General features: G+C 33.4%; 1 protein-coding gene across 1 annotated transcript; it reads left to right on the forward strand.

Moving 5' to 3' along the window:
* Positions 1-6,090: 6,090 nt before the first annotated feature.
* LOC131599791 (subtilisin-like protease SBT2.4) lies at positions 6,091-11,259 on the forward strand. Its single transcript, XM_058872048.1, has 10 exons — positions 6,091-6,297; positions 7,840-7,984; positions 8,096-8,484; positions 8,579-8,674; positions 8,944-9,013; positions 9,122-9,404; positions 9,589-9,929; positions 9,999-10,266; positions 10,363-10,635; positions 10,737-11,259. The coding sequence occupies exons 1-10, from the start codon at positions 6,113-6,115 to the stop codon at positions 11,159-11,161; spliced, it is 2,475 nt and encodes an 824-aa protein (XP_058728031.1). The 5' UTR covers positions 6,091-6,112; the 3' UTR covers positions 11,162-11,259.
* Positions 11,260-22,511: the final 11,252 nt, after the last annotated feature.

A 22,511-nucleotide genomic window follows, 5' to 3' on the forward strand; every position in this document is an offset into this window, starting at 1 on the left:
TATCGTCAACTTCATCCTTATACATTAAGAGTTAGATTGACTTAAGAGAAAGTGAGAAGAGAGAAACAAATTAATAGGACTTGCCACGTTTTTCAATCTTTTCAAAGTAAAGGAGAAAAAGAAGCAAATAAATTATTTTGACACTAACTTTTTATTTTTGTCTTTATTTTCTCTTTATTTAATGTTATTTTTAAAGTTATCCATGTATTTTTAAAAATCATTAACATTTCTCTTTTCTCTATATCTCTTATACAAAATGTTAACTCAAATCTTCTTTATTTCATGCATCTTCCTATCTTCGCCCACTCTCTGATACTCATTACTCTATTTTTACTTTTCTTTTCATAACCAATAACACCCTTAAAGAGTGCCCTTATAACTATTCTAAATAATGTAAAGAGCGCGCTTTATATTTTTTTCTCCTTTAGGTTTTGCAAATTTTCCATAAATTTTGGACATTCACATTATATGCGAACCAAACTCTTCACAATAGTGACACTTGACAACCCTGACATATCATGGTTGAAATTTTTGACCATATTGATCACCATAACTTTTTCTCACCTACCTTTAGTTACTAGTATTTGATTGTCTTAGGAAGAATTATCAACACACGTCATTTGTTAACTCTCTTTTAACTATATCACCATTTATCTAATAGCTTCTCTACATTTAAAAATCTAGATGCCAACTAAATAAATTTAGGCTTAAATAGTCTTCTGGTTCCTGTAAGTTAGCGAGTGTTTTTGCGTTTAGTTCCTAAATCTTTTTTTTCAAGTCCAAATCCTTATATGTCTATTTTTTGTTGGCGTTAGTCCCTAATGTTAAAATTATTATTTGAGTGTTAGATATTAAATGCCAAAAAAATTTAAATCTAGTTGAGGGAGGGATTAAACCCATCACCTTATGCATACAACAAATATGTCTTTCCACTGCACCACTTGAGCTTTCTATTTAACAAGACAACGTCAATGCTTATATTACATAATGCAATAATTTAGTTTGAAATAGATTTTGTTTTGTTTTGAACATTAATTTTTGTCTTGTTCTAAAAAATAATAATATACAATAATTTATATATTAAATAGTTTGAAACATTTTAAATATTAATTTACTATGTCATGAAATAATTGAAATATTTAACAATTAATATATTTCCCATGCTAACTAAACTCTCATCCTAAGGGACTTAGTATTAACTCGGACGAGACCCGTCTCAAAAATCACGTATAAGAGGTGCAATCGAAATATGGTATAAGAGACTTGATCATAAGTCTTGCCTAAGATCTTGATGGAAGTCTCGTCAGAGAAGGTTCAATGCCTCGCATGAGGGACTTATAGTCTCTTTCGGTGGACTACATTTAACTTTGTCCGAGGAATATATCTCTCAAGCTAATAGAAACCCCGCCTGAGGAACTATGTCCTCATGAAACGCATGTCCTCGGGATACTACCCATGAGTCTCAATCTAAAAAAAATCCTCCCTCTATCAAAAGGCCTTATGTTTAAGGTACCATGTATTGTTATATTTGTAAAAGGATTCTATTAGGGCGATGATCATGGAACGCCCTAGGAGAAACGACGATAAAGTGAGCCAGATGCCCTAAAGGCCTGTATAAATACATATCCCTCACAAGAGAAATGACAAATCTTAAATAATATTGATCACACACCTCATACGCTTTTACATAAGCACATCATTCATCTAGAGAGTCTCTCACCTCATGTGAGCAAGACTTTTAATACCACCGTATAGAGATTCTTGTCGTTGTAAGCAAACTTTAAGCAACATACAACATAATATACTTACTACGAACTTTGAGTCTTCTGCCCTTGCAGGAGAAACACACACCTATACTTGTTGACCAGTAATATATATATATATATATATATATATATATATATATATATATATATATATATATATGGGACGACTCAAGTGAGAACACTTGGTTATTATGAGAAATGAGAACAATGAATCACAACCATTAGATTTAGATTTGTTGATTTTAATGGACAAGATTTGTTTCTCTTTCTATGATTCTTATTATTTATTTTAAATCAACATAGAAAGAGAAACAAATCTTGTCCATTAAAATCAACAAATCTAAATCTAATGGTTGTAATTCATTGTTCTCATTTCTCATAATAACCAAGTGTTCTCACTTGAATCGTCCCCTATATATATATATATATATATATATATATATATATATATATATATATATATATATATATATATATATATATATATATATATGACACCAATGTGTTAAAGTTTAATTTGACATCAAATCTCAATCGTTAATAGTACGGGATCAAGGGGTCATATAAATAACCTATTTTTAGAAGAAAAAAATATACTCTATATTTTTTTATTTTTTTATTTTATATGACTGTTTAATCAATTTTTTTAACAGTTGAGATTTAATGTCAAATTAAACTTTGACACTTTGGTGTCATTTGATTATATATATATATATATATATATATATATATATATATATATATATATATATATATATATATATATATATATATATATATATATATATATATATATATATATATATATATATATAGAGAGAGAGAGAGAGAGAAGGCATATCATATGAGAATGTCATCTTTATATGAGAATGTGAGAATGAATCTGAACCATTGAATTTTAAAATAAATGGTGGAGATTATGGGTGAATCTTTTTTTTCTCTCTCCTACATCATTTATTTCAAAATGTAGGAGAGAGAAAAACAAGATCACCTATAATGTCCACCATTTATTTTAAAATCCAAAAGTTCAGATTCATTCTTACATTCTCATATAAAAAACACATTCTCATATGATATGCCCTATATATATATATATATATATATATATATATATATATATATATATATATATATATATATATATATATATATATATATATATATATATATATTAGTGCTTAAATAAAATATACCATTGACAAAGTATATATCAATATTTTTTAGGAAATGTCTCCATTATTGCTTTATTTACTTTCCTTTCATATCTATATTTAAAAATAATAATAACTTTGACTTAATCACAATTTTTTCTCTATTTTATTCATTTATGAAATTAATTCTACTATTTTAAAGTTAACTCCTTTTGTCTTTATCTCATATTTTTACAATTAAACTAGTCATATACTAGTATGATCGTGCTGATAATATTATTTAATACTATTTAAAATGTATTTAGATACGTATCTAAATTTAAAATTAATTATTAATTTTAAAATAGACACTGATTATATAAACTCAAGTGTATTAAAATATAAAAGGGAAAAGGGGACCTGTGAGATGAAAAAAATTAATATTTGAAATTAAGAATTTTATCTTTCAAATTAAGGTGATTACCGATTAAAATAAAAATGTGTATTGTATTGATAGTGACCTGTAAAATTATAAATTTCTTTAATACAATATAAAATTTATTCAAATACATATGCAAAATTTGAAACGAGTTACTTAATTATAAAATGAATAATAATCATATAATTTTAATTATATTATATAATGATACAAAAACAAGAAGATAAAAGAACTTTGAGATAGAGAAAGTAAAAAATTAATATTTGAAAATAAAAATTTTGTCTCTCAAAATAAAGCAGTAGTTTGTTAAAATAAAGTAAATATTGTGTTGATAATGACTCGTGAAATAAAATAAATTGTTAATTTATTAAAATTAAAAAATAAATTTTTAGTATTTTTAGTGATAATAAGTAAATAGAGAGAAAAAAACTTAACTAAAGTGAGAAAGTGTGGGAAAAAGAAATGTAAGAGAGATTTAAAATTTTAATCAAAAGAGATAATGTATGTATGCAATATTTAATTGTAAAATATTGGTGAAACTTGGAAAATGAATGTCACATGTCAATCATAAAAAGAATTAGACATATACTACCTTCTTTTTTTATTATAAGTCAATTTGGATTTTTCACACCTAGATGATATATCCATGTTTTAATAATATGTAATTTCTATTATTAATGTGTCATATTACAAAAGCAATTATACAATTATAAGTAGGGTAGCAAAGCGAACGGCCCGCCTCATTTAGGCTCGTCCCATTTAAGCTCATTTAAAAGTGGGGCAGGACGGAGCGAATTAACTTAGGTGTTCGAGTTTAAAAGTCAAGTCTGTCCCGTTTACAAACGAGTTGGCAAGTTGGCGGGCTGGCCGCCAATTTTTTATTTTTTATTTATTTTTTGATTTACTGCATAATTTATAAAAAATTTAAGTATTACCAAAGAGGTCTATACAAGAATTTTTTTTTAACAACGCGCAATAGAACTTCATGTCTTAAGTTCAAACAGTTCAAAAAATAAAATAAATAAAGATCAATTGCAATAAAAAAGAATAACTCAAGCACAATAAAAAAGCGTATCAAAATAAATAAATAATACATATCATTCTCATCCTATTTAAAAACTATAACTACTAAAAGAACCCAATTAAGAATTTATATTAGAGAAACATTGATAATATAATTACACGGCATAATACATTACAGTGCATAAAATATCAACACCTGACTTTCTCACTGTTTACATCATATAGACTCTTAAATTGACAGATTTCTTATTAGTTAAATCATAAGTTTGTCACACGTATACACTAATCAAATCTTTTCTTCTTAAAATCAACATCTATTTCTAAAGAAAATATGTGAGCTAATGTATTGACAACTTAATAATTATGCATGTTATACAGTTGTTATTGTATTCAAGTTTTTTCAATCAGTATATACTAATCAAATCTTTTCTTCTTAAAATCAACATTTATTTCTAAAGAAAATATGTGAGTTAATGTATTGACAACTTAAATAATTATGCATGTCATACAATTGTTATTTTATTTCAAGTTTTTCCAATCAACACGTGTATTAGAAAGTTAGAGAACGGACGTTACAATTATAATTTAATTTGTATGTATAATAATTTAGAATACAATTCAATCAAAATAATCATAAGAGAAAAGTGTTGTTATTATAATTAAATTAAAGTTGTTTTAATGTTAGTAAGAAATAAAAAAGTTTTAATAAAAAGTTCAGGGGTTAAATCCGCCCCACCGCGACCCATTTTTTGAAGCGGAATGGGCTAATTTAAGATACCGAGCTAAAAATTTCAATCCAGCTCATCCAAAATGACGAGTCAAACTGGCCGACACGGCGAGTCTAATCCGTTTTACCACCCTAATTATATGCGACGTTACAAAATGAGTTTTATGTTTATATGTCACACTCTACTAAAAAGAATAAGTATATATCAATTTTAATTGAAAAAATATAAGTGAAAAATAAATAATTTAAAGTTAAAATATAATGATTAATTCCGTGAATGAGTTAAATTAGATGGACGAAAACTGTAATTAAATATAATTTTTTTAACAATATTTAATATTAATATATAAAATAATATAAAATAATGAAAATCATAAGTATATATATATATATATATATATATATATATATATATATATATATATATATATATATATATATATATATATATATATATATATATATATATATATATATATATATATATATATATATATATATATATATATATATATATATATATATATATATATATAAAAGCTTCTAGGTAACTATTTATTTGGAAAAAATAGTTTTTTTTAGCACGAAAAAAATTGTAACAAGAAATCTTAATTACCAAACTATCCTATGCATTGAACACGCTAGGGGATTGCATGTTTTGTTTAGTGTGAGACTACTTAAAAAGTATAATACTAATAAACAACAATTCTAACTCAAACTCTCCTTTTATATGGAAAAAAAGCAAGAAGTTAGTGCATAAATGTTAATTAATTATTTTAATATTACTTATACACTCACATATAATGTCTAGTGCTGGTTTTATTTTCTCACTAACCAACAATTTGTTCACGTTCATAATAAGGTTCTCTCTAAATATGTAGTTGCATGTTTTACAAGTTTTGTCATCATAAACTTATAACGTATGTTAAAACGTGTTATATTCAATCTCTTGGTTTATAAGTTTCTCAACATTGAGTCTATTTAAATGAAATTTGACAAAGCTTTTTGGTTGTCCCTTTGTTACACCATGGTTAAAATTAGTTGTATAGCTTTACCACCTTTAATCATATTCATAATTTTGATGATCTTTGTTTTTATGAGCTCTGGCTTTGGCTTTCATGAGGAGAAATCTATATACTTGGTCTTATTGGAAGGAGATGGTGTCGCTTTTCATGCAGCGTCACAAAATGAAAATTCATCGATTATCATCAGGTTAGATTATAGTGATTTAAATTTATATTCACTACTAATCGAGAATTTAGAGGTGACATTGTGAATTTTTTCTCTAAACTCGTCTTCAAAAGTGAGTGATTTTTATTTATTTATTTCTTTTTTAGTTTAATAAATATTTATAATAGTTCAATTTACTATATCTCCTTATCATTCGATTTAAATACTATGTGAGACTTGTTCGATGAAGCAAGAAATGTTGAATCTACGTAGAATTTTTTTCTATATTAGATATGCGAGTTTTCATAGCTGAGATCTAAACCATAACAATTTATCTTGATATGGAAAATAAATACTTTATTGTCAAAATTTTGAAAAAAAAAAGAATAAATTTGATCTAACCCAATAGAATTTTAGAGATTATTTTTATTTTCTATATTTTAATTTTTATAAATAATTTTTTTTGCTTTTCTAAAACAATGTCACTCTTTTTCGAGACGTCGCACTTTTCTTGGATAGAAATAAATGAATTTGAAAATATATTAGAGAGAATACTTTTCAGTTGTCTCGACTTACCATGTTCAAAAAATTAGCTCTATTTCTACTTCAATTTATCTTTGGCGAAGAGTATGACCCTCCCCTTTATCTGGACTAGTTGGATTCCTTCTAAGATATTGGGTCTTGTTCTAACAACTTTTGCTAGAAAAAAAATTCCTTCTAGAAGAGGGATAATTACGAATCCAAGTCGGATTTCTTACCCCTTGTGGGAGGATTTGGTTTAGTAGGTTTTTCATCTTTTTATTACTTGTGAGCTAACCTTGTTAATAGCTGGATAACTCGTGTTGTGATCGATACATTCTAATATAATATTAGAATTAGAGTTTAACTTTACTCACTTCTATAAAATCGAGTTATAAAATGAATATAAAACATTTTCAAGTTTTATAGATTTAGTATCTTTTTAATAGCGGGAGTAGGGGTTCAAGTCTTAAGAATATCTTCTAATAAGAAAATAGAATAAATTTGATTTTCTCGAATAAAATTTTAGAGATTATTTTATTTTCTATGTCTTCATTTTTATAAGTAATTTTTTTGTTTTCTAAAACAATGTCACTTTCCTTTTGTTATTCACTTTCCTTTTGTTATTTTCTTTATACGGTTGATTTCCAAAATTGATTCAACTTCAAATAAAAGATTAAATAAACGATGAAATTCTTCTCTAAGTAGTAATTTCCTTTCTTCTTCTTTTTCATCACTAATTTTCATTTCTATTTTGTTTAATAGTGTGATTATAATGTATCTACTTCACTTCATAATAATCTAAATTTGAATTCTTAAAAGGAACCCTAGCAATCTCCTTAGTATTAAAAAATATCTATTATCTTAAAAAATGAGAAAGAAATAAAGTAAAATAAAATAGATGACACTCATTTTAATTATTAAGATTAATATCATTTTTTATGTCTTTCTTTTTCATCACTAATATATTTTATTTTCTTTAATGTCACTAGTTTTATTATTTTTAGTATCATTATTGTACCTTATATTAATTTACATATTATTTTTGCATGGCTTATTAAATAGAAATGCTTCAAAGGAACATGAAGAACACTTATTGGAATCTCACAACATGCTTCTACAAAGCACTTTGGAGAGTGGAAGCTACAACAAACTCCATAGTTTCAAACACATAATCAACGGTTTCTCAGTCCACACAACTCCTTCTCAGGTGCTCCATCTCATCTTCATAGTTATCTCCATATTTCAGCCGAGTCGTTTCAAGTTTTTGGAGACACTGTGTATATTAGTTCCGGTTGAAATATTTTGTCGAAAATTTCAGGCAAAAAGACTCAAAGCTACACCAGGAGTGAAGTTGGTAGAGAAAGATAGAGGAGTGAAGAAAATGACAACATACACTCCTGATTTTCTTGACTTGCCACAAGGAGTATGGGCACAAGAAGGAGGTGACAAAAATGCAGGTGATGGAGTTGTTATTGGTGTTATTGATAGTGGAATTAATCCACTTCATCCAAGCTTTGGTCCGCAAACTTTCAGTACAAATATCTCTCACTTTTCTGGTGCTTGTGAGACTGGTCCACACTTTCCACCTGAATCTTGTAATGGAAAGATTATTTCAGCTAAATATTTCTCAGCTGGTGCTCAAGCTACTCCTAAATTTAATGCTTCTGTTGATTTTCTTTCACCTTTTGATGCAGATGGACATGGCAGGTAATGTTGGAGGTATCAATGTTTGTTTTATTATGTAAGTGTAATTAACATTAATTTTGAGATTGTTTTGGTTTGTTTGATTGGTTTCTTTCAGTCATGTTGCATCTATTGCTGCTGGAAATGCTGGTGTTCCTGTTGAAGTGAATGGTTTTTGTTACGGGCAAGCCAGCGGAATGGCACCGCGGGCAAGGTGAGATTGATCACGATAACAAGTTACCATTTAATGACCAATTTAGTTTACATGCTAAATGAGTTTCTGACTATTGAAGAGCATATCCGAGTTCCGTTGGGCCCCCTGCTATCAGGTCACCCACCATTTTTATCCACGCTCTAGAGCGTGAAGGAGTGTGTTGAAGAGTCTCGCTAATGTTACTAAGCACAAATTTAGCGGTTGATATAACTTTTTTTGTCTTTAAACAGTGAAATTTGTATGGCTGAAAGTGTTGTTGTCTTTTGAAGGATTGCTGTTTATAAGGCTATCTACTCATCAGTGGGAACTATGGCGGATGTTGTTGCAGCTATAGATCAAGTAAGCGTCCATTCTCTTCTCAAACCGAAGAAAATGAGAAACAGAAAAACAAAACATCATGTTAACATAAGAAATGAAAATTGAGGAGTGATTGTTTGATATGTGCAGGCTGTACAAGATGGAGTAGATATCATATCACTCTCTATTGGACCAAATGGACCACCACAAGATACAATAACATTTCTCAGCATGTTTGATATTTCTTTATTATTTGCAAGAAAAGCAGGAGTTTTAGTGGTGCAAGCCGCAGGTAATAATGGTCCATCACCTTCGAGTGTAGTGTCATTCAGCCCATGGACTGTTGGCGTTGCCGCTTGCAACACAGACAGAAGATATACTTCTTCAATCCTTCTTGGAAATGGTCAGGTAATAGACGGCATTGGACTATCAGGTACTACTTCCTATCTATGAAGCACGAACACGAGACACAGATACCAGACACGACTCTAACATTGACACAGATACTAGACACGACCCTGACACTGACACGTCTATAGAGCTTCCTATTTTATTCATCCAAAATATCAGAAATAATGTTACCTTGGCATGATTCATAATGCATGGATTTTTTACAGGACCAAGTTTTGGAAATGGGACGATTCTCCGTAAACTTGTATTAGCTAAGGATGCAGTAAAAACTAATGGAACATTTCCATGGACACCAGAGTACTTAGAAGAGTGTCAGCACCCAGAAGCTTTGGATCCTACTAAAGTGTTTGGAAGTGTCATAATCTGCAATTTCTCTGAAGGATTCGTCAATGGCACCTCAACGGTTGCTGGCATTATCAGCACTGCCAAGGCTCTAGGATTCGAGGGTTTTATTCTGACTGCGAATCCGAGCTATGGCGATTATATTGCAGAGCCAATTCCTTTTTCCATTCCTGGTATCTTGATTCCTTCTGTAGCTGATACCAAGGTAAAAACAAGTACTATATTGAACTTTTTTATTTACTTGATGTGGAACTTAAAAAATTTTCGAATATAGATTATAGAGAAATATTACGAAGAACGAACAAAGAGGGACGAGAAAGGAACTGTTATGGAATTTGGTGCGATGGCGTCAAAAACGGAAGGAAGGGTTGCCTCTTTCAAAGGGCGATCACCGGTTGTAAGTAGATTTTCATCGAGAGGTCCAGATATCATTGATGCAAACAAAAGTCTTGCTGATGTGCTTAAACCGGATATTCTTGCTCCAGGGCATCAAATATGGGCTGCATGGAGCCCTTTTAGCGCCAAACAACCTATGCTAACAGGTACATTATTATTACTTGTGTTCTAAGTCTAACAGACACCAATCTACTCGTTTGTCCGCTTTTTTAGTGTCTTACGCTAACTGATTTTGCATACAGGACATGATTTTGCATTATTATCTGGTACTAGCATGGCAGCGCCTCACGTGGCTGGAATCGCGGCTCTGATCAAGCAATATAACCCATCATGGAGTCCATCAATGATAGCATCTGCAATCACTACAACCGGCACAAAGTATGACAACCTTGGCGATCCTATGATGGCCGAAGGCTACAAGGTCAACACATTGCATCCATCCACTCCTTTTGATTTCGGAGCGGGCATTGTAAACCCTAGTCGTGCCATTAATCCAGGCTTGGTGCTATCATCAGGTAACTATATTACTATTGTATAGTATCATACAAAACCAAAACAAAAGAAACAAAACTTTTGCTCAAATTCGCAACATAAATATTCATTTGTCCTGAAACAGATTATCAAGATTTCATCAGCTTCTTGTGCTCTTTGCCAAACATCGATCCGAGTACAATAACAGCAGCAACAGGAGAACCTTGCAACAATCCATTTGACTATCCATCTAATTTAAACCTTCCATCAGTGACAATATCTGCACTAAGAGGATCAATTTCTGTGAGAAGAACTGTGATGAATGTAGGGAACACCACAGAGACATACTTGGGCTCGGTTCTACCTCCTAATGGAACTTCAATTAACTTGAATCCAACTTGGTTTACCATAAGTCCACAAGCAACACAAGATCTGGAAATAAATATCAATGTGAATCAACCTATGGAAAATTTTAGCTTTGGTGAAATTGTTTTGACAGGAAGTTTGGATCACATAGTAAGAATAACTTTGTCGGTTGTGCCGGTTTCGGTAGAGCAACATAAATTGTAATGTTAGTCTCTACTAAAGTTATGTTTGGATATCATGCAAATGTAATAGAATGGAGTGAAACAAATAAAAATTTATGTTTTCCCTCTATTGTTTGATTATTTGTAATGGATCCATTTCAACATTCAATCTTTAGAGAAAAGAAAGTAAAATGAATTACAACTTATTATATCTGTATTTTCTCTCTCAACCACCATAGGTAGCCCCTCCTCCTACTTTTTTCACTCTTATTATCTTCCTTTTCTCTAACATAGATATGAAAGTTAAAAGACTATATCATCCCATGATTTAAGTATCTAGATCTGTAATATAAGATAATGGAGAAATATAAGGTAAATCATTGAATTCAAACAGGATGACTGGATGACTGAAATGAAAGATGACTTTAGGGATTATATGTGACATAAAGGTTAAGCTAAAGGAAAGTTTTATCAAACTCCGGTAAAAACTCACGATGTTGTACGGGACAAAATGTTGAGCAGTTATGAATCAACACGAGAATAAAGTAAGTGTAGCAGAAATGTGAATATTGTGTTGAATATGTGGTATGATTAAACATATTAAGATTAAAAATGACTATTAGAGAGAGTGTTGGGATAGCAACTATAGTATAAGTAGAGTAGATCAAATGAAAAAAGTTAAACAACTAGATATAAGAAAATGCAAATTTCATTTAATCAATCAAGAATAATGAAAAAAAATGCAAATATGATTAAAAACAACTTGGATGCAAAAAAAACTGAGTTAATTACTAAAAGAGAAATCAATTTGCAAATGCGAAATACGATATGCTAAGAAATGAAACAAATATAATTAACAGGAAAGTCAAATTCTATTCAGGATGCAAATGATGCAAATGAATTGATGCAAATGAAAATGAATTAGAAGATGAAAAATCAAATCAGGGTGTACCAGCAAGCCAATGACAACAGTGTCGAAATAAGTGCAAAAGACGCCACCCTTTTCCATCTGACACATGATCAAAAGTGACATTGGGGGGGGGGGGGGGGCATCTGTTAACCTGAAATTTTTAGCTAAAAGGGAAGTCTATGTGGAACTTATCATGGAGAAATAATAAGTGTTGAAAGTATGCCTCGACAGAAATAATGCAGTCAACGCCTTCAAATCGAACAACATCGTTGACTGACATAATAGGTATGGTTTGAAATAATCTCAAGAACAGGTTCACAAGATTAGGATCACTATTTTCTCTAAACATGTCCAAAATTTTGAAAGGGACTTCGCTAGAATCAGTGTCGTCGACAAAGTCATTAATTGTCTGAGACTTTGAATATTTTAGAGTTTTAACAGGCGTTCCACAGTTATTGAACCAGATATTTCTCAAGTAGTTAGTGGTCCTGTGGGGTTTTGAACGTGGGATAATGGATTTTTAGAGACTAACATTGTGGAAGTGCTTCAAAAGGTATAAACTGCAGATTTTGCAGCGTGTTTTTTGGTTTGAAAACACAAACCGTCGAGAATGGTTATTTTTAGACTAGTATAAGTAGCAGACTCATACATTGTAATCGGGGTCGCAATATTTCATACATTCTCTCTATTAAACTGAAGTACCCGAGTCAAAGAACAAAACAGTTTGTGAGAAACATGTATGTGTCTACGTCCTTTCTTTTCATTGTTTTACTTCCTTAAATGAAGCATTTATCTTTGTTGTTCATCGTTATCATTGTTGTTTAATTTCTTTTATTACACTTTACATTCTTGTCATTTATCAAAGGCTTTCTTTATTTAAGTTTTGCATTTACTTCGCTTACATACATTTCGCACAATTAATTTGAACAAATTGCTTTCGAGATTTTTCGAGTTAACCTCAAAACAACTACCCCACCCACCAAGAGCCTACCGTTAGAGTAGATGAGCTTATCCATAACACCACAAATCTAAAGATCAAAACCGTAGCAAGATCGTATAAAGAGACACAACCAAAGAAATCGGTCTAAAATCCCCTAAATGAAAAGGAGAGTCAACCCTTGGAATCAAGGTGGAAAAAACAAAAAATAGAAAAAGCTCCTAGGAAGATTAGCAAATTGATGAGACCAATCAAATAGAATGGTTTATATAATATGCTTAAATATCATGCATGTTGAGGAAAAACACATGGCATCCATAATTACACTCACTTCCTTATTTCCTATTTATTCATGATCGTGGAAAGGAATTCCATGCATAGGATTTTAAAAGACGCTTCAACATAGCACCATCCATTATTCCAAAGTTTGTATAAACATAAACCATAGCTAAAACATTAATTATTTGTTAATATCATCAACTGTTTTAAAACCAAATCAAAATAGTACTAAATCTTAGACATTCCATCACACAAAAATTTGTCTACCATGTATCCAGTGAGCTTTGTGGGAGCAGAAGAGAGGGCAAGGCGGGCCCTTTTTTGGGACAAGACTTTCATAACACCAACTGATATGTCTGTTTCAAGCAAGAATGGATATTTCCTATTCTTCCTATCTATTTTATTATTCTCCGAAGCTATCTTTGAAATCTTCACCAGGGTCTTTCTTAAGAATTTGTCGATCATTTTCATAGCTTTCGAAGACATGCTTAGTTTAGGATGCACCTGTTTCAGAAGCAGGTAGATGCAATCGTGGAACTCGATCATCTTCTTCTTCGTGATTTTCTTCCCAATTGTGGCTGGCTTCTCCACTTCCATCGCGATTGTGGCTGCCTTCTCCACTTCCATCGCGAATCGTTGCTTGTTACAGAGAATTAGGGTTTGAGAAAATAGAGAATTTTGAGTGATAATAAAGACAAGTAGATAGATGTGTAAAAATAAATGTTTATAATTTTAATTTTAAAATATTTTTGTGATAATTTCAATATCCATTTTTTTAAAATAATCGGTATTTTTTTTTTAAAAAAAAAAACTTCTCAAATAATAAATTATTTTTTTTGGCTTTACACGACCGGTTTAGTCCGGTTCAGGGGCGAGTTCTGGCATCAAGTGGTTTCATCCCCCTCTCGATCGCAGTTGCATGGGATCGAACCGTGGTTTTCCCTACCAAGTCCAGCGTCAATCACCACTGGACCAACTAATGATTGGTCAAATAATAATATTTTAAACAAAAAGCAAAATGACCACTTATTAAATAAAATAAAAAAAGCGGAGACATAGAGGATGCACCAGTCAGTGTGACGCATGCATATGTGTCAACAAAGTCTTCGGAGAAGATTCGACTTTAAAATATGGAGACCTTCGAGCATTTTCAAATGAGTTTGATCGGTTGGTTATATGGAGACATTCCTGACAGTGAAAAGATTAGGAGAGTTGACAGGCTTGTTACGAGGTTTAGCCAAAATGGAGAAATTCGTTTCTAGAATTCTGTTAAAACCGACAAGGATGTTCGTATCGTCATGCATGGATCAGCTGATATCTGTTGATGGTTGTAATCTCCTAGATATGTTGATGGTTCGTATGGTGATGCATAGATCAGCTGATATTTGTTTATTATGTTGTCGTTTTATGCATGGTTGTCTTTATTTTGTTGTATCCGAATATTCTCTTGATTATGAAATGAAATTTGAAGTTAATATGAAATTGCATGGTTACAACAAATAAATTACATATCAAGAGTGACATACAATTATTATGTTGTGGAGCTTGACCTAGCATTGGGACAATTTTTTCAATTGTGTCCGGGTTGACAGTATGTACTGCATAATTTTACCGTTTTGTTTTCTGTATCTATTTTGGTCTAAAATCAAACATAGGTTAGACTGAGGAGGAACATATAATTGGAGATGCTTGAGAAAGAAACTTCATCCACCAGCAGTCTCACCTTTAACCAGAGCGAAGACAATTAGAAAAATATTATTGTTGTCGTCTTTTTCCACAACCATGAGTAACGTTCCTTTATATTTCTCGTATAGTCGTCTTGTGCCACAACCATGAGTAACGTTCCTTTATATTTCTTGTATAATTCGTTTTCAGAATGCAAAATCTTTGATACATGGTTCATACGCCTAGAACAGTCGATGGAGTATTCTATTTCCGCTAACACAAGTTATGTCTGAGGTAAATGTCGAGAGTGTCTCCAAAATTGCAACAGTTCTTGAAGCATAATACCTTAGTGCCACCAAAATTTTTGGAAGTTTTTTGAACGAACATTCCCAATTGTCATATACTAGTTCAACGAATTTAGTCCTTGCTATCCATATCATCGTGTGAGAGGGAGTATAATTGAATCGTGTAACGATATATGAGATAATTGTACTCACCTTCAATGATGGATCCTTGCTAGTGAGAGGCAATATTTTTTGGCATATTAATTGCAAGCTAAGCTTATAATGATCATGCGTCGGATTGATGGTAATGCAAATGTGACATGGATCAATAGAATATTTTTCCAAGGAATCCTTTCTCTTCCTGTAAGATGTTGATAAAAGAAACATGCTGTTTACGGTGATTTCCGGTAAACAACCGCTAGTCTTCCAAACTATAATAAATATGATTTGGTTACTCGCAGGATCGACTAGATTGATCCTAGGACACATAGTCAAAAAGATTGTTATCAATGGTCATTCGAACCATAGTCATGATTCGTCTTTGTTAATAAGAATTGTTTCGAATAAAACGAGTAGTCTTGACAATCACTTGGTTATACGTAAGTATAATTTCAGTGAAAGGATAAGTAAAATAACATATGAAACGAAAGTATTGTTAAAGCATAAAGAATCTTAAAATGCAGGAATGTTAAATACTTCAAAAGTAAATGACATGAAAGTAAAAATACAGAAATGTAAATGGCGAGAAGTAAATGAAATGCAATAATACTGAAAGATATTTGAAAACGAAAGAGAATACACATGTATTAAAATGGTGGTGTCATACGTACATTTTCTCAGCGAACTCTTTCTCTTAACACTTGATACTTGAGTAATATGTGAGTGATTTGTACAAAATGAACACTCAGAATCCTAACATTAAGACTCCTATTTATACTAATTTCGACCTTAACGGCCCTACGCTAATCTAATGCCACGTTTCTCATAAGAACTCCAGGGACGCCATCTGTTATTTAGACAGTTACGAAACCGTCTTCGAATTTCAAATCTTCCCGCCTGAGTCCTTCTTCGACGCGTGGCAGTGTATTTAAAAACACTACGAAAACACGCTAAGTAGTAATACTTGAACATATTTCATAAATTTTGTCTAAGTCCCCGAAGACATACACTTCTACTAGCTTCAGTATTCATTATCTTCAGAACGAACTTAGAAGTCTTCATTCTCGAAGCATGGCCATCAGGAGCCATTCTTTTATTTTTAAGGGATGGTCATCAGTAACCATCTTTCCTTCGAATTTTTACTTCTTCGAAGAACCAATTTATAAAACGAAATCTTCAGCTAACAAATTGCCCCCAATAAATGCCTGTTTCGAAAATCAAGAGAAATAGGCGTTTTTTGCCATCATAAGATTTCGTCTCTTATTGATCTTTGAAAGTTCCAAGATTGCTGACTAACGTCACAATCATTGCTGACCCTGTTTCCAAAACGTCTTGTCATTTTCAAAGATGTCTTCTCACAACTTACATTCCCACGTTTTTGACCTTACTTCTTGATCATTACTCCTACATACTAGGAGTAAAGCTAATTTATTCGACCGCCGTTGGATTAAATCACTAGCCGCCACGTGTCCCTTGGTTTTTACCCAAAAAGATTTAAAAAGGGTTTCCGTTAAACCTTTAAATACTTGGTCTTGCACTTTTATACACCTTTTCATTCCTACTTCTTCATCCTCTTCAAAAGGAAAAAACACTCTCAACCCTTTCAAAAAGCTTACTTTTCCAATCAAAACCTCTCCATGGCTTCATCTTCAAATGTTCTTCAACCTGTTCTGAAGCTCCAAACAACAACGCGGTCTGAGGAACAAGAACACATTCTAAACCATAATACCGCAGAAGTGCGCGCTATTTACGCTTCCCATGTAATCATTCCCTTTGAACTTTCTGAAAAACCTCTTGCTTTTATGGGTCCATTACCAGGTGAAAACAATTCATCCATGAACAGATTCTTCCCCGCTTATTACAAAACTAGACCCTTAGTTAGTAAGATTAAGATAGATGAAGATGGTCGTTTCCCCTTAGGAGAATCTGCTAATACTGAAGAAACTTCAACTGTGACCCCTTTGGCTTTGGCGAAAATTAGGTTAAACTATATGACCAACTTTGTAAAAGTGTTTAGGTCAATCCCTTTAGCCAAAGATCCTGATTTGTACTATGCCTGGTTAGAAAAAGTAGAGAGAACGAAAGGATCTTTCTGGAAATCGTTAGGCATATATGATTTAATTCAACTGTCAAAAACAGGCTTAGAATATAACCAACCCATGTTAGTAGCAGCGGTTCACTTTTGGGATGCTTCTCACAACACTTTCCATCTCCCATGTGGGATGGTTACCCCCACTCTCTTTGATATAGCTGCTATTACGGGACTTCGACCAACTGGGGAGACCTTCGATCCCAATGAGATGGATACTGATACTATTGGTTTTAATGAATCGACAGTTACTTACACTGCATTCATTCAGAAGCACCATAACAAAACGCAAGAAGAAGTTTCTGATGAAGAGCATATTGCTTTCTTGGCATTATGGCTCTCACGATGTGCCTTCTGCTCAAGATCCATACAGGTCGCAAAGAGATACCTTTGCATGGCTAATCAGCTACATGCTGGAAAAAAGCTCAACCTAAGCCAGTTACTTTTAGGATCTCTTTATGAAAATCTTAGCGAGGCCTCGAACCTTACAAAAAACTACAAAACTGGCACTCTGCTTTTTGCTGGTCCTTTCTGGCTACTGCAACTGTGGCTTAATGCTACGTTCAAAACTCATCTTCCTTTTCGAGGCAATGTCAACGAAGAAGATAACAAAATTAAGAATCGAACTATAGAAGGAACCAGGTTGGCTTACCTAACTCCAAAAGAAGAAACTGGGAAGCTTCGTGAACATTTTCTAGCATATTCAATGATGTTCGCCCAGCGCAATCAGTTTGATCCTTCTATGGCTCCGTTCGTACACAGAACAATTGGTCCTGAATGGTTTACTCGAAGGTTCCCATCAACATCTCAGGATCAACAAACTGAGTCTATGGAAATTTGGGAGGCCTTTCTGACCCCAAGGTTGTTTTCTCATCGCCTTCGACCATCAAAAGGTCAATGTGTCCTTGTATGCTACCAACCAAATCTGGTTTCGAGACAGTTTGGGTTGGTTCAAGTAAAACCCAAGTGTTTATATGAGAAAAGGAACCATATGTGTTTCCATACCTTGTACCTGACTGAAGAAGAATGTGAATCCAAAATCAACAAATACGTTGGCGTCGCCAATCTTTCTCCTATTCCTTTCGAACCTGCTTTTTATACTACACCAGACTTTCATCAGTGGTGGACGGATTACTATACTTCTCAAATCTTTGATGCCGATAGTCTTACTCAAGAACTAATTGCAGCTTTTGCTGATGTGCAGGAGAATTTTCAAAAAGGTACCTCGACTCACATTAAAGAAATCCAAGATTTTCAAAAATTCTTTGAAACTATCTACAGGCCTGATGATCTTAGTCGGACCGTTTGTGAGGCTGCAGTCATTTTGCGCGAAAAGTTTTCCGCCAAACTGGATAAGTTGAAATTGCCCTCGTATGTTCGACCAGAACTACGTTATGAAGTGGCTTTCAAACTTAATCCTCCAAAATTCCCTCCACTACCAAGTGCGGATTTTGGTGTGGCTCTGAGCCCCCCTTTTCCAAATTGGTTTATGTGTGGCAACGTTTTAAGAGATCTTCAAGAAAGTACTAAAAAACGTGTTAAACGAGTGGTTCCGACTAAGCATACCTTGGATACTTTCAAAGGACATCTTCATATAGATCTTGAACATGTTCGTGTCTTGACTCCAATACCTGAAGGTTTGGATTCAGACAATTTTTCGACTGACTTTTCTTTTCTTTGCTGATATAGTGATTTCAGTTTCAACTACAGCTGTTGCTCGAAGGAGGAAGATTAAAGAAGCTCCTACCCAAAAGGATTCTGGGGCATCTAAAAGCAACAAACCAAGTGAAAGTGACTCCATTGTTACTGACAAGAAGCCCACGGTACATACCCACTTTATATTCTTAATCTTGTATAATCTGTGAGCAGTACTCATTTTGCTTAATATATATTTTTTCCAGAGCTCGAAACCCCCAACAGGTTCGAAACGGAAAGTCTCTTCAACAATTGTCTCAGATGATGACGATAAATCTCCTCCTCGTACCAGACAAGGACATAGAAAGAGACAAAAGGCTGTTACCCCTTCAGGAAAAGAGAAAGGGGTAAGTTCTTCCAAAGTTGCTTCTCCTGGCGACAAGGCATCTTCTGAAGAATCTCCTCTAAAAACCACCAGTAATGCTTTCGTTGTCGAAAGCCATAATTCAAGTCCAGACAATATCCCAACCAAGGTATTTGGGTTTCAACCCACATACTGTCTTGTAATTTTAACTAAATGATTAAACCGACATCTTACCTTGTTTATTGCAGGATGATGCTGGCACTTCCACTTCAGGTCTTAAAGCTTATGACCTCACTATTAATGTTGATAAACTTCACGGTAATCGTAACTCTTTCACTTCCGTCGATAAAACTCCTCAAAGCCTTATCTTTACGACTGATTCTGGTTTGTTTAACACAGATATCACTCAAAACAAAACTCATGTTCTCTCACCAGTCTTCGAAGATTCTAGGCCACTCACCACCATATTGCCTAATGAACCAGTCGAAGAAAGCCAATCTACTGACGAATCCCCACCTACTCATCAAGACAAAAATTTGGAAGAAGATCATCCATTCTCAGGCAGTGACAATGTGAATCCACAACCACATGACAGCGAAGACACTGCATCGGAACAAGATGTTATGGAGGAAACTTCTAAACCAGAAAAACACAATCCTCAAGAAACTTCAGCCCTAGACACAGAAACCACTCCTGGGACAACTTTGAAGCCTGCCCCTGCGAAGCCTACTCCTTTGGAACTGGAACAGCTTAAGCAAACTGATCCTCTTAGTTTTTTAAAGGCTATTATGACTGTGAATACTTCTTCGCCTTCAGAACTTGATGTCTCTCCAGCTCTCGTTATAGAATCCAGTGACAAGGAAGACATTCCCAACCTCCTTCGACAGATAAAAGAAAAGTTCTTTGGGGTCAATCTCGTGGATGTTCTTAGCCGGGAACCTATTAAGAGTCACAACTTAAATCAACTCTTAAAGAAAGTGGATTTGTTTCAAGTCTCAACAGAAGTTTCAGAGATAATTGTTTTTCTAGGTTCTCTAGTTGAACAGCTCGAGGCCAACATTCTTCGAAAGCAAAATGTCGAAAAGGAACTATCTGAGAAAATGGCCTCTCATGACTCTTCATGGAATTCTGCTGTGGATGCAACGAAACAAGGTGAGGCCCTCAAGCTTAAACATTCAGAAAATCAGAAGGCTTTTGATGATTACGAGAAGAACATCAACTCTTGGAAGCAAGAGATAAAGGCCCTCGAAGAAAATATAAAGGAAGCTGAACATTGTCAGGCAGCCATACAAAAAGCCAACCAACAGGATTTGCTCGAAGTGGTGCAATCGGGAATTAAACATTTCGAAACTGCGTAGAAATTAGCGCCAGAGATTGAAAGATTGAAGAAACACCGGGCGTTACTTGAGCTTCGTATGTCTTCGTGGGAGACTCAATATTTGAAGATCAAAAATAACCTCCCTGAGGATTTTAACTAGCTGTTTCCAATCCTGTATTTTGTTGCATTTTCGTTTTGTAATCGAACCTTTTGTAGAAACATCTATTTGTATGCTTGGCTTCTATTTTCATTTTGTCTATGTTTCTAATATTCGCAAGCACTATCTTTTAGCAAATCTTTCAAGTTCTGCCAGAATATATCTTCAGATTTTCCATAGTGATTTTATTTAATGCAACATATAGACCCTGACTATCCTTCGCAACATCCTTGCCTTTAGACTTGACGTTTCCACTTCTCTAGCCATAATCATTATTAAACAGTGACGTCACTCTCTTCAAAACGTCTATTTGAGACGTGCGTGCATCAGTTTCATGATTACTTCTCAACTTCCAAGGGCGGGAAACGGCGGAAGCCTTAACTCCCTTTTTGGAAAACCAAATGCAGTCTAATCAATCATCAACATTTAAACCAACCTTTAGTATCCCAGGTCTATATAAAGGGTCTAATATTACTTTCATTTCTCCATTCCTGTGCTTTCTCACATACTAACAACAGAAAAGAAAAACCAACTTCTTTCTCTAACCCTTTTTCTGAAATGGCTGCACCTCTTTCTTTCAACAACATAAAAGCTCTTATCAAGAAAGAATTCAAGCTTTCTGAAGATGAACTTGATAACAACTTCATCAGCCTCGAACACCTCTTTGTCAACCAAGAACTGGACTTCTACTTTGGAGACATCCTGGAGGGTCCTGTCTACCCCAACATGTTGGCAGATTTCTGGATGTTTGCGTCTCTACGCATAGATCCTGAAGGTAGGACCACCATTGTTTCTGAGGTCCGACATGCTCATATCAGCATTACTCCCACCACCATTGCCAACCTAATGAGATGCAACAATTCTGGGGAAACTTTTGATGATAACAGTTTCAACATGACTACTCATCTCATGTTGAGGACTCTCATGGACAACGACCCCTTCAGTGCCAAGGTTATGAGGATCTGGCATCAACTGCTTGTGGGTAACTTCCATCCTCGGAGGCTTGATGAAAACAGCATCATGGTTGAAGATTTGGAGTTTATTCTCTGTGGTCTTCGAGGGAAGAAGATTAACTTTCCTTTGATGATTTTCAAAGGACTTGTTAAGGTTGTTTCCACAGGTGTCACACGTCAAGGGGCTGTGACCTGTCTTTCCTATGGGAGACTCCTCTCTTACATTTTCCTTAAGAAAGGTGTAGTGAGGAGGATTGGCAATTCTGGATCCATGGACATGTTCGAAGCCGAAAGCTTGCCTGTGCTGTCCTTGGAGGGTTTAGACCAAAGGATTAATTAGCAAGTGTTTGCCCTAGGCTTTTATGCTTTCTTTTTGTAATCTCTGAAGTTTCTAGATCATGTTCTTTGGATCCTTTTTGTAATGCATGTATTTCTGTGTTTGAATGAAAAATATTTTGGTGTTTTCTTTGACTCTTTTCTTTTACCTTATCAACCCATTCTTATTATAAAGCCATTTTGATCAATGCAACGTATATGTTTTGATATATACCTGACCATTTTGGCTTTCGTAGTACCCTGAATGTCTACGTTTTTGCAATCTTTACTTCGTACATGCTTGGTTTATATCTCTTCAAATATTTCC

Source organism: Vicia villosa, linkage group LG1 (genome assembly GCF_029867415.1).
Source record: "Vicia villosa cultivar HV-30 ecotype Madison, WI linkage group LG1, Vvil1.0, whole genome shotgun sequence".
NCBI classification, from domain to species: Eukaryota; Viridiplantae; Streptophyta; class Magnoliopsida; order Fabales; family Fabaceae; genus Vicia; species Vicia villosa.

Bases quoted from the DNA above. Each gene is read 5' to 3' on its own strand.
- LOC131599791 (XM_058872048.1), top strand. From the start codon at position 6,113: ATGGTTAAAATTAGTTGTATAGCTTTACCACCTTTAATCATATTCATA. The intron at 7,985-8,095 runs GTGCTCCATCTC...CGAAAATTTCAG, and splicing joins TCCACACAACTCCTTCTCAG to GCAAAAAGACTCAAAGCTAC. The intron at 9,405-9,588 runs GTACTACTTCCT...GATTTTTTACAG, and splicing joins AGACGGCATTGGACTATCAG to GACCAAGTTTTGGAAATGGG.